Below are 16,219 nucleotides of genomic sequence, written 5' to 3'. Positions count from 1 at the left end.
AGAAAGCCATGGTAGAAGCATAGAAATTTATTAACTGAATATAAGGCACATAATAATCGCAGATCAATTAATGCGTTAGACTACAGAAGTCCACTAACTTGTGATCTTCGATGCCAATTGAATTGCTAAAGTATGAAGGATAAAGTTTCTGGCGTTAATCAATCCGCTTGGCATGCGCCCCCACGTTCACTTCAATTCAGAATCGTTGGAGGTTTACGAATGTGTAACTGGCCTATACAATGACTTACGGTGGCTAGCCGATGTGTCAAGTCAGTGCTTCTACCCGCCCAGACAAATGAGGTGCAAATTTATCGACCCCGAAAGGATGAAAGGTTTGGTGAGCACTAGGGCTGATTCGAACCTCTATTCGATCGTGTAGGCAGCGGAACCTCTAACCGCTACACTACACCCGCCACAATGGAAATGATAGGAAGTAAATCCAGTTAATGAAAGTAGATCCTATGCTTACGAAAAATTTCACGAGAATAAAGAAGTCTCGAAGCACGAATTTGGTCATCAGTCCTCTAAGATTAATACTTGGACCATAGGGCCCTGATTGATTTATTTTTATTTATATTTATCATTGCACCGTCGATATTAACACGAAACGCAGCTTTTCTTGTACAGGTAAATCCACAGTTCAGCCTATTCTGCTGATCTATCTGTTGGACACTCATAGCCACCAACAGCGTGGAAAGAGCGACCAAAACCAGCAGTGAGTGCATCTCGGACGTTAGGAACGAAGGAAGTGCTAGGTCTCAAACTTGGGTAATTAAACTTAAATTAATTATGGTTATATTTATTTATATTTATATTTACTTACTTTTATTATTTACTTCCAGAAATAATGACGCCACTGAGTGCCCCTCCCCCAACTACATTTTACCCACGATATTATGTATAATATGTAATAGTATGCTTAAATAGAGTGGTTCAGTGGCAAGTTTTTATCAAAAACATGACTCTCGGTCCGAAAACTACATCCGGTCTATGATGATTTATACAAGTGATGGAGAGCGTAAAGCTGTGGAGTTCTTTGGTTTCGAATTCGTCTTGATCGTTTGCTTCTTCTTGAATTCCTGAACTACTGTAACTGTCCGTGGATAAGCCCGCCCTCTCTCACTCTCTGGTTTCTGTGGTGCTCGCGGGTCTCAGGTCGCGCCATTCTCTCGTCGCACGATCACGAACACTTTCTTCATTGTGTTTCGCGCCCGTCGCCGATGATGGCCAGTCCACATAAAGCGGCAGGACTTCGTATGAAGGTAAGCAAACTAATAATTATTAACTTCTGTTGATTTATTGGTTGTGTTAATGGTCATAATTGACATCAACGTAATCATTTTAGAAATTCCCTGCGAGGAATTGATGTAGGTCGGAAATTGCCCACTTCACCTTACTTTAAGAGTCATTTTTTTCTGACCAGATCCACTACTGCGAAGTGGAAATTATTCGTCTTTCACCCAGTCCATCCTTCAATTAATCGTCCCTGCTATATTTATCACTTTATATTTCCCTTTCCTCAATCACTTCCACCTCTTAGCAGCTATCAAGAATGGGAGTTTATAGAAGAAGAGCACCAAAAATTATGCTAACAATTAGTAGGATTTGTTGATTGACTGCATCGGTATCATTATTTACTAAAGGACAACGTCCTGGGTTGCATGGGTTAAAGATCATCCATTCGTGCGATAATGGTAAGGAGAAGAATGGAAAAGAATAGTTGTCACATAAGTTGTATTTTCATTCATTGAGCAGTTTGTTAATTATATTTTATTTTATATATAACATTATTTTATTTTATATGTATATTTATTATTACATATTATCATATTATTATTTATTATTATTTTATTATTATGATATTATATTTTATATATTACGCCACTATGTCATATTTACAGAAAGAAACACGTGTATAATTGATTACTTTAGACGCAGTTATAAATAATAATAGTAGTTTTTGGCAGGAGTATTCAGGGGTAAGCAATAAGCGTATCTGTCTTTAGAACAGCAACAGTTTGGTGCGCAGGTTCTCCTTGAGCTGATCCTTGAGAAAGCTGGTCCTCACTCATCAAGGACACGATTAGAAATGATATCGATAACACAAATAACACAATGAACAATGAATAATGACATTGAACTCCCCACAAATAAAAATCACTCTTTTCTTATTTCCTTTTTGTTTACTTACGTGCGCTTACTTCTAAGAATTAAAGGCAAACATCCATCTTTTTCTTTTTCTTCTGCTGAGAAAGAAAACTACGTGCACCTGCGGAGATAAGCGCGTGTCGGTCTGAAGAATGGCCTGATCGGAGAGAATCGATCAAAGCACAATTGCTACTCACATAGAGCATTGAGGACAATAGAACTTTGAACTTTGTTTATATGGTTCTAAAATGTACTTATAGTAAATTGTAGGTAGAAAAGAAGCTTTCTTTATTGTTCACGTGCGGTTATGGATAGGTCCCGTTACGAAGTACCATTGCACCCAGTATGCGTCTGGAAATGTACCAAATTCTATTGGATAACATGTCTGGAGAAAGAGAACTGATTTCATTTTCACGCTTCTTTATCCTCCTAAGGACAGACATGTTGCATACGGGCTCAGAAGTCTGAATGTACAAGAGCGCATTAGAAAATAACTGATGAAATATATACATCTAATAGTATGATTTTTGAAGTTCTTTTTCTCATTGATTGTACCAGTCTGAATGCCCTGTTAAAGCCGCACTTCAGACTTTCTGTGCTGTTCGCTTCACTCACCTTAAAGGCAGCATACCACGAATCTGAGGTGGTGCAGATTTCAGTGGAGTATTTGTACACGGGATAGTAGATTATGGAGAGGGGTGTGATTCCGTTCATTTCTTCCTTATTGCCGTAAGGAAACGGCCCGGAAGATGCACGCGTGCACAAGGCTCACGCGCTCCAATCGAACTCGTTGTGGAAAATAGTGCGCCGGAACGTTCGAAGCCGTATCTTCCGGGCCGTTCTACGGCAATTAAGAAGAAATGGACGGAATCACCCTTCTCTTCATAACCTATGGTCCCGTATACCAATACTCCACTTGAAATCCGTAACACCTCAGATTCGTTGGGTGATGCCTTTAACTGATCAGTGAAAATTAATAGTAGCGGCATTTTCTGTGAAATTAGATTTCTGTTTTTCCAACAACCCTTCCCTCCTCTTTATCATAAGTAAAGACAATTTCATAGCTTTCTTTCTAAATGCGTCACCATTGATGCGATAGTAAGAGCCGGTGCTCCGACCCCTTCACCTTTGAACGGTTGGCGAAAGGACCCCCTTCACTTTTGAACGGTTGGGAAAGGGACTGTCATCACTTGATGTGCACCACATCGTCTAGACCCCCTTCACCTGAGAGGGTCCGGCTCCTCCCTATCGCACTTGTGTGCGTCACGCTTGTAGAACATTCAAATCTCAGTTTCAAACACTTCTTAGATACCAATGCAATATAGACACAATTTGGAAGCACTACTCTGAGTGCGGGTCTTTCTCTTGTTTTCCACTAACAGTGATCTCAAAATGATGCTTTAACGTAAAATGGCGTGAACGACATCATCGTACTGATAAAGAAAACGTTCCGCGTCAGATCACGTAAACTGCTGGCTACTATTTGACCAGCCGTTTACATGGGTGTCTCCAAATGAAGAGGGCATGCTACCATCTTGAGGCAAACGTACAAGCAAATGGATACGCAACGCGTGCAGTAGCCATGAATATGAAACGGTTGCAACGTCTCATTCACCTTTTGCGACATCCACACGAAGTTATTGCGCGATACTACACCACCATGGCACACCAATTTCACGCCGTGGGACATATCCCACCCCATTTTATAGCTTCTTTTTGCGCCAGCACACCAAAGCCGATTATTACACGGCATGGTATCATGGTATTACATCTATACACAGATGTTTTCGCGGACACTGTTTTGACCACTTTCGATCTCTGGGAAAAAAAATCTTTGAGAAAAATTCATGACCATTTATCCATAATACCGTAGACCAACAACTACCTTGAGCGGATCTTCTTAGAATTTGTGCTTCTTCCTCTAAACGGATTATCTTCAATTTTTCTTCGTTCTGGTCCGGTAGTTTTTTCCCACTCAACTATGTATTATTCTTTCTATTGATCATTTTTGTACAAAATTCTCTGGAACTAATCTTTGCCTATTGCACTGGAAGCGGCTTGTGTTTAGTGATGTTTTCGCAAAGGTGCGTTATCAGTGCAACGTATTTGAAAAGAATGTGTGGGTCGCCGAAATAGTCAGCGAAAGTATCGGTACTGTTTATTTTTGTATTTGTTTTAGGTCGATGGAAAATGGCTTCACATTAACGAGGAAACCATTCAAAATCATCCAGGAGGCGCTGTAATTCGACAGTATGTGTGAGTAAAAGTAACTTTCAATGGAAATAAATAGAATTTCAAAAGATGGGTGCGGAGTGCGAAGGAAAGAAATCAGCAAGAAAAATGAAAAAAAGGATTGGTTTCTTTTGACTTTGTCGAAAGAAAAAGCGAAAACAGAACTGGCCATTTCTTTAGTTTTTTTTTCTAGTAATGAGGAATGGTTGCACGTCAGGTATGTGGGAAACGCAGAAAATTTGAGTCTCGGTCTTGTAGCGCTCGATATTGAGGCAGAATGGTGGCAGAGGTGTCACATACGTCATTTATCCACACTGAGGGCGAACCACCAGATTATTTAGATATATTAGATATTTTATACAGATTATATTATATTTGTTATATTTATTATTGTGTTTTAGATATCTTACTCTAATGATAGTGAGGTGACAATGAAATAAATTAAAGAGGAACTCGTGAAAATTCAAAATAAAGCGAAGAATTGGACATTCAAGAATTAAAATTCAGAATCAGTGATGTTTTTCAGAAACGCTGACGCCACTCACATTTTCCACGCTTTTCATGAAGGTTCACGAAAAGCCTATAAACAACTGGAGGTGATTTACTGATCTAAAGTCGATATCAAGTTAGTGCTTCCATTTTAACTCACACGCTAAGAGTTGCCAAATACTAATCTAAAGCGAAAGGGACCAGTTCTCTCCGAGAGTTCGATCGTTAGTTTACTCCTACTTTATGGTATAATCAAAATAAATGATGAACAAATGCTTCGAAAGATAATAGATATGAAATATAGTTAGTCATTGATCATTAATAGAATATTTTCCACTCATTAGTTGTACAGTTGTATAATTGTATAGAACTGCTATTTATAGTCCGGTTAAAACGAAACGGTGCAGTGTAGACAGCGGTTGGTATCGAGGTTGATCCATTGCAAACTGCAGAGGCAGTAGCGAGGATCCTTACACGATTTCAACCGCTGCGTTTACTATTTATTATTATTTTTTCATTAAAGATCAAATATGTCTAATTTCCTATTCAAAAGAACTCTTCTTGTCTCATTTGCGTCCTAAATAAATTACAATTAGAATCTATATTATAGAACAGCTTGCATTAGATTTTGTTCGTATAGTCGGGTCAAAACTACATGAAGCACGGTGCAGTTGCGTAAGCGATTGTGCTCGAAGCGGTGCGGTGGCGATAACGGTTGGAATCGAAGTGGGACCATCGCAAGCTGCAGCAATGAATGGTTTTAGTGGGGCCCTCACTCGGTCCTTACCAGTACGCTCCACCGCACCGCTTCGAGCGGAACCGCGCCGCGCTTCATGTCGTTTCGTTTCTATCGAATATCAAATATTTCAAAATATATAAAATTTCAAGGGAACTCCTTTTTTTGAAAGAAAAGTGAAAAAAAAAACAGATAAGCAGTTGTAGGCTTTGAAAAAGAATGCTTGGGATCCTTCAGAAGATCTTGAAGAGGCGTTAAAGCTTCGTTTGGACAAGGCTGATGTGAACATCTCAACTTATGACATTTCCATTGAACAGGTAGGATATACCTAAATAATAAAACGGGGAACCATATAACTTTTGAGGTCCTTTCGAGAAAGAAAAAAACACCTCTGGATCTTCATTCTTCAGGAGAAGAAAATTGTCGAAAGTTTTGAGCGCCTGCGGCAGCGAGTGCACGACTGGGGATTAATGGAGGCGCAGCCATGGTACTACGTGGCGAAGGCGGCTACAACTCTAGGATTCATGTTCTTCGCATTTTACTTGCAGTATTGCGGCTGGTACAGCCCTCTTTTGGTAGCAGTACACCAGTTTCCGCCTAACTAACATTGCTACTTACAGGTATTTCACATCCGCTCTCTCTCTCGCTATTTCATGGCAACAATTCGGTTGGCTTACACATGAGTTCTGTCATCAACAACCAACCAAGAATCGAAAACTCAATGATATGTTTTCAATTGCGTTCGGAAATCTTGCACAAGGGTTTTCGGCTGACTGGTGGAAGGATAAGGTTGGTGACTCGTGTTTGGAGAAGAATCTGCTTTTTCTGTTTTTGATTTTGTGGTACTTTTGTGTATAGTTGGAAAGCGCGTCTATTCTGGGAGAATCTGCATACCGTAGCCGGTAGTTACATATCTTTGACCGCGACTCGTTCACCGAGTATGTTGCACAATTGTTATCAGGCAATCAATTTCGCGTTTTTTTCAGTCTTTCTAATCGCTGTTCTCACTCGTTCTCCCTCTGCAAAGTCACTTTGAAGTTTTTGTTAGTTTTGAACACGCAAGTCATGTGCGTTTCTCTTCAGTTATAGTCGGGTCAAAACGACCTGAAAGTCGGGGGATTTGCGAAAGCAGCTGCGCTCGAAGCGATGCGGTTAGGATCGAGAGGAGATTCTCGCCTATGTGAACTGCGTAAAGCTTTATATCGTTTTGACCCGACTATAGCTCATCCTCGTAAAGATTGTCTGAGTCGAGTGCTGTCCTATTCATGCTTTGCGCACTGACTCGCTCGCTTGAACCAGCTTCCGAACACTAGCTACTACTGCAGTTCCACAAAGAATCATGCAAGATTGGAGATATGTTTATGCAAAATATACGGCACGGAAATCTCTGCGGAAATTCCCTCCAACTTTTGGGGATCTCAATCAATACTATCTAGCACAACACTCACCACGCCACCACAAATATGATCGATCATGACGGTGACATCAACCTAGCGCCGCTTTTCGCCTTCGTTCCGGCCGATCTGTCAAGATACAAGTTGCCAGTGGAAAAATTCATCCTAAAAGTAAGTCCACAACTACGTTCGTCACACATTTGAGAAAATTTCGGGTTGTTTTTGCAGTTCATTCCTTACCAGCACCTTTATTTTACCCTTTCCTTACCATTACTTCGATTCTCGTGGACTTCTCAATCATTGCTGTGGGTATTCGCTGAGAATTCCAGCGAATATCGGGTCTACCGCAAGAATGCGTTGACAGAGCAGGTACTATGCACGGCGATAGGGATCGTAGACAAAACAGGGAACTGAAAATGCTTTTAGTCCTTTCTCATGGCCCACTGGGCTTGGGTGTTCCTACAGCTTTACCTGCTGCCATCTATGGGAGTTCGAATTATGTATTTCATGGTGTCGCAGTTGCTGTCTGCATTCCTCATCGCTTATGTCGTGACATTCAGTCACAACTCAGTCGATAAGTATCCAGGTAGGTCAAGGATCACTATTGTCGACTGATCGACTTCTATCTATTATCTGAGGCAGTCGTAAAACCAACTACAATTTCAGCCGAGATTTGTACAACTATTTTCCAGCAAATTCTCGCCTCCTTAACAATTTCGCATGTCTTCAAATTCTGACCACCAGAAACATGACGCCAGGACCGATCACTGATTGGCTCTGGGGTGGACTTAACTATCAGGTGAGCTTTTCTTTGCGCTTTTAAGGCAGCATGTCGCGAAATTGACGCAGCGTGCAAACCTGAGTAAACTAAAAGGTCGGGATACAAATTCCCTAATCTTACTTTTAAAAAATGGCGTGGAACCGCTTTAGTTCCTACTAGATACGCTAGGATTCGCCATTTCTCTACACGCTCCGGTTCCCTCGGCAGCCCATTTAAACGAATCGGCTGCTGAGGAGACCTGATTGATCCCTGATCGCTCTTTCGTAGATGCGGCGCGTGCACAATGCTGGAACGTCCCAACTCACCTCGAAGGAACGCCGTTTCCTACAGCGCTTGTTGGACGAGTGTGGTAAATCGAGCGGTGTCACTCTCATATTTGTAATCTGCTCTTCGAACTCCATGTTCCCCATCAAGTTTCCGCACTGCGCCAATTCCGTGATACGGTGCCTTTCACTGTATTTATACAGCACTATCAGTTATGCAATTACAGAATATTTTTCTAACGGATCGCGGCAAATTTTTTAATGGAACCATTCATCACATCCCTAACATATCTGACGGAAAAGGGAGTTGCAGGAGGAAGTCCAAATGCGTTGTAATCTAATCCAAAGTGTCCCAACCTATGCAAGTAGCGATAAGGACACAAAAATCATTCAAAATCCGTTGGGACTTCATATTGCTTGAAAGTTAATATCGGAATATTTCCGAAAGTTTCCGTAAGGACAGATGAGCGGGAAACCGTGATTCTTGATTTGTACAAAGGTAAAAATGGCTGCTGCTAACTTGCTGACTCACCGTAATTTGAACTTGGTTACGATTTGGCCGGAGTTAGCGCCGAAGTCCAAGAAGAATTCGACGATCAGCTTGATGATCGTGCTGGTGGAAGTTAAAGACATCACCCCATTTGACGTGATATCTATTTCCGATGTTCAAAGGCTAAACGGGATCGTAGATTGGAGAAACGAGGTCCCTCCTATTTCTTCCTAATCGCCGTAAAAAGCGGACCGGAAGATGCGACTTCGAGCGTTACGGGGCGCCATTTGCCACAACGAGTTCTATTGGAGCGCGCCATCCTTGTGCACGCGCGGCATCCTCTGGGCCGTTTTCTACGGCAATTAGGAAGAAATGGACGTAATCACCCTTTACCCCACAATCTACGAGGCCGTATAGGCATGACCCACCTGAACCCGTAGCACCCCAGATTCGTGCGGTGATGCCTTTGAGGGAGATTTTTTCTCCATTCTTTACATGCGTATGTAGGGAATGCACTTTTGGTTTCCCCCTCAACTTCCTTTTCGCCATAGTTTAGAGCTTTGTGAGCGGGACGGAGATGGAATAGAGCTGTCATGATTTGCCCATCCAAGCATATCTATGTGAACCTCAGTGACAGATTGTCCAACATTTGACTGATATAAAAATGATGTAAGAAGTTGATTAGTGTGTGAATCATGCTGCTGGTCTAGACGACACGATGCAAGGTACAGTTGCGTAGGGGTGTGTGTATTCGTGTGTGGGCTAGGACTTGACACCTCTTTATGCAGGTCAACAAAAAAAATAACATGCAAGAGTTTTATGTTATGATGTAGGGAGGTGAGAAGAATGAAAAATGTTGGCTTTCCTCACTAATTTGGCGAATCAACGAACTGGCGAAATTTGATTATTTCGTAGCGTTAGTTTCATCCATCATAAATTGTTGCTTGATTCTGTATAACAGAATGTTAGCCATACTATAATTTATCTTACAAAACCATATCAGGACAATTTTTTGCTAAAGATGGATGAGAACTCTCATCTAAGTTCTGGAAGATCTTTATGATCAAGTTTTAGCATCACCCCACGCATGAAACGGTAAATTTCAGATCGAGCACCATCTGTTCCCCACAATGCCAAGATGCAATTTGAACACGTGTATGAAACTGGTTAAAGAGTTCTGCAAGGAGAACAATCTGCCGTATCTCGTCAACGACTATTTTGAGGGATATGCGATGAATCTGAAACAACTTCAGAACATTGCTAACATTTCTAACACGAAGAGTAATTGATGTGTTGATTTTTTGGCTGCTCAATTCCAAATTCTATACAGGGTCTATATGATAGCCTCTTTATATCACTGCGTCTTTGCTTGTTGCTGGTTGTGATTCAGCTACTGGTCATGAGAAAATCGATAAAAATACTTCCTGTGGTGAACTGGCCCATATGATCGTGTGAGAACTTAGTCGCGGTGGTTAATTGTATTGTATTTGTGGAGCTTCTTCGAGAGTGACCTCGATCTTCGGCACCTCTGTCCCTCGCGGTGATGTGGCAGGTGCACGCCGACTTCTGAAGCGTCTGTAGGAGTTTGGTCGAAGCCGTGAGATCAGCGGTCGTATCGATCGAGTCCGCTTCAGCATTGCCTCACCAGAGAAGAACCGATAGATAAAGATCTTTAGGGAGTCTTGAGAAGCTAGAACAGGATTACTTGGTCTAGTTCTTTTGCTTATTTTCACTTGACACACTTTTTGACTTACGTTTTGTTCGCTCTGTTTGTGCTTGTAGATTCAGGATAGAGACGAAAATCAGGACCAAGAGTAATACTGCGAAGAAATCGATAGCTATGAAAATTCGACTTTCGCTGGAGTTTGCCAGTGTAAGAAATAGTGGATAGATCACATAACCAAAAGAGGAGCCTGACATTAGAACAAACAGTCGATGCGCTGAAAACAGGGCTACACAATCAGTTGCTATGGTCTGGATGATTCTTTTGAAAAAAGCTCATAAGCAATTTCTTCCATCTAGGGTTTGTGGTAGTTTCGAATTGTGTGTGTAATTCTATGAAATGAATACTGTTTTGTACGATGCCTTCTACTGCAGCGCGCCACCCTTGCATGCGTGGCCTCCCTTACTGCCTATCGGGCACTCCGAATTGATTTTCGACTAATCGCAGAGCGGAGGCGGCGCAAGGGGTGGAGCGTAGCAATAGATAGCGTTTATACAATACAGCATTCTGGAGGCGGCTGTTTGCAATGATGTAGGGAGAGATGAGCGGAACTAGCCCGTCTCTATAATCTATGACCCCGTACACGGATACTTCACCTGAAATCCGCCCCTTGCGATCAGATTCGTGGTATGCTGCCTTTAAGCAGCTGTATTCGACACGGCGTGGTGGGGGAAACCCTCACTAGCACCACTCATCGCTGCAGTTCGAGTGAAGCTAGCGATAGTCCCACACAGATCCTAAGCGCCAGCTCAACCGCGCAGTTTCGGACGCAGCGGCTTACGCAACTGCAATCCGCAATATGAAGTTCGGGTCGCTTTGACGCGACTGTGCATCTTACCTGGTAGCACCATCGTATGTCGAACATAGACGATTAATGACGGTAACAGACTTGACAGAAAGAAACCGAAGATAGCCGAGCCAATCAGAAGACCGTTGTCAAACACGAAAATGCAGCAGCCCACTCCACAACCAATCTGGAAATTACTTCTGAAGGTGTGACAGACGTGATCGATCGCGTAATAACAAGTACCCACAATACTTATTGCGGCGTAGAAATATGGTGCCGCTTTATCCGCTGTGAACGTAGCAACAACTCGACCGAGTACGACAAACACCTGGAAATGATGAGGTGACCACAACGTATCGACCGATGCCGATCAATGTGATCTGCGTTCACTTACCATAAAACATTGGTACTCCGAACTTCCGCCTCGATGGGCGAGCAGTAGGAACGGGAATAGACTGTGCAGCATGGTAACAATGCATGCTAGTAGAGCACAGAGTAGGACGAGTTTTAGCGAATGAACATCACATCGCGGCTCTAGAGTGCTCTTTTGATACCAATTCAATGGAAAAGTTGTAGAACTTGAAAACAGTCAAGGCAACATTTGGTTCATTCGGTATGGGAGCGCTCGAACCAGCATACTGGAGCTAGCGATTCCGATCGAGGCGGAACCTTGGCAGGTTGCCACTAGACTGCAGAGATGACTGAGGGTCCCACCTCGATCGAAGCCGTTTGTTCCATTCCGAAGGCATCCGCTTGCGTAATTACGCCGAGTTTCAAGTGTTTTTAATCCGACTATAGATTCATAGTTATTAGTTTCTTTGGGTCTTCAAAAATTGAAGTGGCTTCCACTGTGGAAACAACATTGTTTTCCTCAGCATTTTCGATTGTGTTGTACTCTTCGAATGGTCATAATTTATAGTCGGGTCACCATGACATGAAGCACAGTGCAGCTGCGTAAGCGGTTGCGCTCCAAGCGGCGCGGTAGAGATAGCGGTTGGAATCTAGATGGGGCCATCGCGAACTGCAGCAGTGAACGGTAGTAGCAGGGGTCCTCGCTCGATCCTAACCGCTGTGCCCCACCGCACCGTTTCGAGCGCAACCGCTTACGCAGCTGCACCGTGCCTCATGTCGTTTTGGCTCTACTATACATTCCTGAATAGAGCAAATGGTGTGTGCATGACGTCACCACCTGTGATTTGACCCACCGCGTTCGATATCTTCGTATTCTTCGCGCGTTCGACGCTCAGAAGATGACGCAACTTCCGCTCGATTCGTCAGGAGCAGGAACATAAGAGGCAGCTGTAATGTGGAAGAGACTATCGTCTTCTTACAACGAGTTCTATTGGAGCGCGCCATCCTTGTGCACGCGCCACATCTTCGGGACCGTTTTTAACGGCAATTAGGAAGAAGTGGACGCAATCGCTCGGAATACGAATTGCGCTGTATGTCTGAAGATATGCGTTGTCTGTATTAACTCATAGTGACCACTTAAAAATTTTCCAAACGAAACTCAGTGTTTGTCAGCTCTCAGCTAAGAAATGGTTTTTTGAAGAAGAGTTTCGCGGACAATGAAGGAGATTTTAAAGGCAGCGTATCAGGACTTGTCGTGGTGCGGAACCAAGAGTGAAAGCGTAGTAGATTGCGGAATTTCAGCGTAGCTCCGCTCACCTCCCCATGATGGTCGTAGGAAACGGCGTGGAAACTACTTTCGTTCCTACGAGGTACCTTAGAACGCGCTTTTATATACACGTTCTGATCCCCTCAGCAACTTGTTCATTTGTCTCACGTGAATAGGCTTGTGAAGGGGCATCAGGGATCTTCGACCGCTCGCACTCGGATGCGGCACGTCCTCAAGGGTGGCGTGTTGCAGCTGAAGTCGTCGTGAAGAACGACGTCTTCCACGTCTTCTTTGGGTTCCTCACCACGTCAAAATCTTGATACCTGCTTTTAAACAAAGCTGTACTCATAGTCGCTAGGTCCTTCATCACATTCCTTTACTATTGTTTAATAAATCCACTTTAAAAAATTCTTAAAACCTGTGTATATTTTCATGCAAATGGATTCACTCGACCATACTTTCTGTAACGTAGTAGAAGTGCTATCAGCTGATTCGATGAGATGAGACAAGTGTAAGATGATTTAAAGAAAAAATCGTTCAGAAAGCGGAGCCTTCATCATTTTATGTATATTGAGACTCTCTAAGAATCCAACAAATGCGCCTATATATATATATATATATATATATATATATATATATATATATATATATATATATATATATATATATATGTGTATATATATATGTATATATATATATATATATTTGAACAGACGACTGTGAGGCAGCGAAAGGAGCCAAACATAAGTACCGTTGTTCTAATGAGGTGTAAATAAGATGAAGGTTTAGGAAGGGAAAGTTGACGTTTACGGAATGAAGCACGCCTGCAACGTTTTTTAAACAAGCGTTATTGATTACACACCATCTACCACCTGCATTCACACGTGTTGGCTTTGCCGTAGAAAAGCACAGTTGGAAGTTTCCGTGTCATTAGTTGACAGGATGATGTGATGTTTAAGTTTATAGATATCCTAGGCTAGGTCTTAGAGCTCCTACAAGTTCCGCTTCACCTTCAGATGTCCAAGATTATTGGCAAACAAGGGTTTATCGTATTCTGGATTGTAAATATTGTTTTATAGATGTATGATGAGTGTCGGATTGTAGACACTAATATGCTTCTGGAAGAACCGACTAATTCTTTTGTGTAGCACTCACCTGAGCAACAATGAAGCAGATGAGCAGATACTGTATGTTGACATCGCTGTTGATTTTGAACTTTTCTAAGCTGTAACATAATAGCCTTTGAGCAAAGTTACTGTTCAAGGCCTATATTTCCACAAAACAAAGATAGGTTCTAAATTATTGAAAACGTTGAAGGACGGAGACTGATATGACGAGAAAATAAAATGTTGTGTTGAAGAAATCAAGTAGAAATCGTTTACAACGCTCACTCAATCATTTTTAGAAAGATAGTAGTGAGGTGGCTACAGTTCTCGTTCCCGCTAGTTTTTAATAATAGTCATTTTGATTTCTCCAAAAATCATTTTTGTCAAAATCAGTTAACATAAAAAAGATTGAAAAACAAGAAATTGTTCTTCAATATCAGGAAATCTTATGTCATCCCCTGATGATAGGCAGCTCTTGCTATAGTTCTTGCTTGTTAGTTGTTCACCGCATTATGACCACGTATGGTTGCGAAGCCGTTCAGCTGTGGGAGCGGATCCGACGAGTGATGGTTGAAATTGAAGATGTGTCATAGAACTATTGGAAATTGCCCCACCTAGACATGTGAGGAAATCCCAAGATCTCTGGTGAAGGAACGGATCCTGAACCTGCTGAGGTTTGAAAAACAAGAGCAACGAATAGTTTTCCAACTCCAAGAAAGACATAGAGAACCTGAAACTCGAAAGTTACTATGTTTGTATAACTGTCTCTGTACTGATAAGATTCACTAAGACTAATAGTCAGTGGATATTTCAAGTGTACACTAAAAGTCGGCAATTCCTGGCTTTTTGTTCAGGAGGTTTAGAAGCCCCTAATACCCTCTGGAACTTCATGGGTTTTCAGAAGCCGAAATTTCTAAAACGCTATGTGCTGATCCACTACGTGAAAAATTTTGCAGTGGTGATTGTTACAGTCAGGTCATAACAACCCGAAGTTTGGTGCAGTTGCGTAGGCGTTCGCGCTCGAAGTAGCGGGTGCGGTCGATAGCGGACCTTGGCCATCTGCATGGTCCTATTGTGGCAAGCGGGGTCTCGCCACCACCACAATCGCTTTCTGTACGACGCTACTTCGACCACAACCATTTAAAGAAGGCGCATCACGAAGCTGACGTAGTGTGCAAAGAAACCTGATGTAAGACAGAGTTCTAACGTAGGAATTAAGACGGTTTTCACGCCGTTTTCTAGGACGTTAAGGGGAAATTGAGCATGATCACGGTCGTATTCGTAACCTACATTCGGAACTCTATGTCTTTCATCACGTTTTCACACTACGTCAATTTCGTGTCGCGCTGCCTTTGCGCAATTGCATTGAGCCTCTTGGTCCTGATTGGCAACACATTGCACGCGAATAGATGTCGCGGAATTACATATTCCTATATTTAATTGGTTTGCTTGTGTAACGATGTGAAATTCTCACAAAGAAACTCACGTGGACCAGACAAAAATACTCTTCACAGAAGATGGTAATGAAACTATAAAGTATTGAGCAATTTAAGATCCCAACACTTAGACCGATAAGGAGTAGGACGATAGTGATCGTAAAAATATTAGTGAATATTGATAGGGTCCACAGAGCCATGCATGTAATGAAAAGACAACAGAATTGGATGCGATAGACTTCCAACCTGTAACGACATTAAGGACATGCGACACGACACTAAGGCAGCACACCACGAATCTGAGGTGGTGCGGATTTCAGGTGGAGTTCCGTATACGGGGCCCTGCATTGCTGCAAACAGCAGCCACCACAATGCTGTTTCGTACGACGCCATCTATTGCAGCGCTCCACCTCTTGCGCCGCCTCCGCCCTGCGATTCGTCGAAAATCAACTCGGACTAAGGGTAAGGTAAGTAAGGGAGGCTACGCGTGCAAGGGTGGCGCGCTACAATAGAAGACATCGTACAAAACAGTATTCAAGGGCCGGCTGCTTGCAGTGGTTCAGCGAAAGATGAGCTAAACCACCCCCGTCTCCGTAATCTACGACCCCGCATACGAAACTCCACCTGAAATCCGTAACAACCCAGATTCGTGGAATGCTGCCTTTAAGTAAGTCTAACTTCGATCATTTTTCCTTCTAAGACCTACCTTTCGACAATATATGAGGTGAATATTGCACCTATGAATATCGAACTACCAAATGCGAAATAGACCCAAAATAGCTGTCTACTTGGAATTTTTGTCCTCCGTTCGGTCCATGAGTAGCTCAACGAGACAAAGGAGATCTAAATCTGACTGAGACATTTCTGAATTTTGCAAATCATCTCGAAGGTTGCTAAAATTTCGACATTCGAGAAGACGTGTTCCCTTCCACTTCACTTTCACACGAGACAATGTGTTATGCTCTCTAATCTCTACTTAAGCTACTGGCATCCCTACTTAAGTTATTAGATATCTT

The 16,219-nt window shown here is 42.4% G+C and overlaps 2 protein-coding genes across 2 annotated transcripts; one reads left to right on the top strand and one right to left on the bottom strand.

Moving 5' to 3' along the window:
- Positions 1–1,220: 1,220 nt before the first annotated feature.
- Positions 1,221–9,822, top strand: RB195_001805 (uncharacterized protein; the record flags this gene model as incomplete). Its single annotated transcript, XM_013436285.1, has 11 exons — positions 1,221–1,262; positions 4,328–4,404; positions 4,907–4,976; positions 5,812–5,922; positions 6,016–6,164; positions 6,226–6,394; positions 7,042–7,170; positions 7,228–7,368; positions 7,426–7,585; positions 7,692–7,798; positions 9,640–9,822. The coding sequence occupies 11 exons, from the start codon at positions 1,221–1,223 to the stop codon at positions 9,820–9,822; spliced, it is 1,338 nt and encodes a 445-aa protein (XP_013291739.1).
- Positions 9,823–10,005: 183 nt separating this feature from the next.
- Positions 10,006–12,333, bottom strand: RB195_001804 (uncharacterized protein; the record flags this gene model as incomplete). Its single annotated transcript, XM_013436284.2, has 6 exons — positions 10,006–10,223; positions 10,288–10,473; positions 11,095–11,230; positions 11,291–11,371; positions 11,438–11,577; positions 12,249–12,333. 6 exons carry the CDS (start codon positions 12,331–12,333, stop codon positions 10,006–10,008), a joined length of 846 nt encoding a protein of 281 aa, XP_013291738.2.
- Between the last annotated feature and the right edge of the window lie 3,886 nt (positions 12,334–16,219).

Source organism: Necator americanus, chromosome IV (assembly GCF_031761385.1).
Source record: "Necator americanus strain Aroian chromosome IV, whole genome shotgun sequence".
Classification (NCBI taxonomy): domain Eukaryota; kingdom Metazoa; phylum Nematoda; class Chromadorea; order Rhabditida; family Ancylostomatidae; genus Necator; species Necator americanus.
The sequence above is the reverse complement of the archived record's forward strand: the minus strand, read 5'-3'. Positions and strand labels throughout refer to the sequence as shown.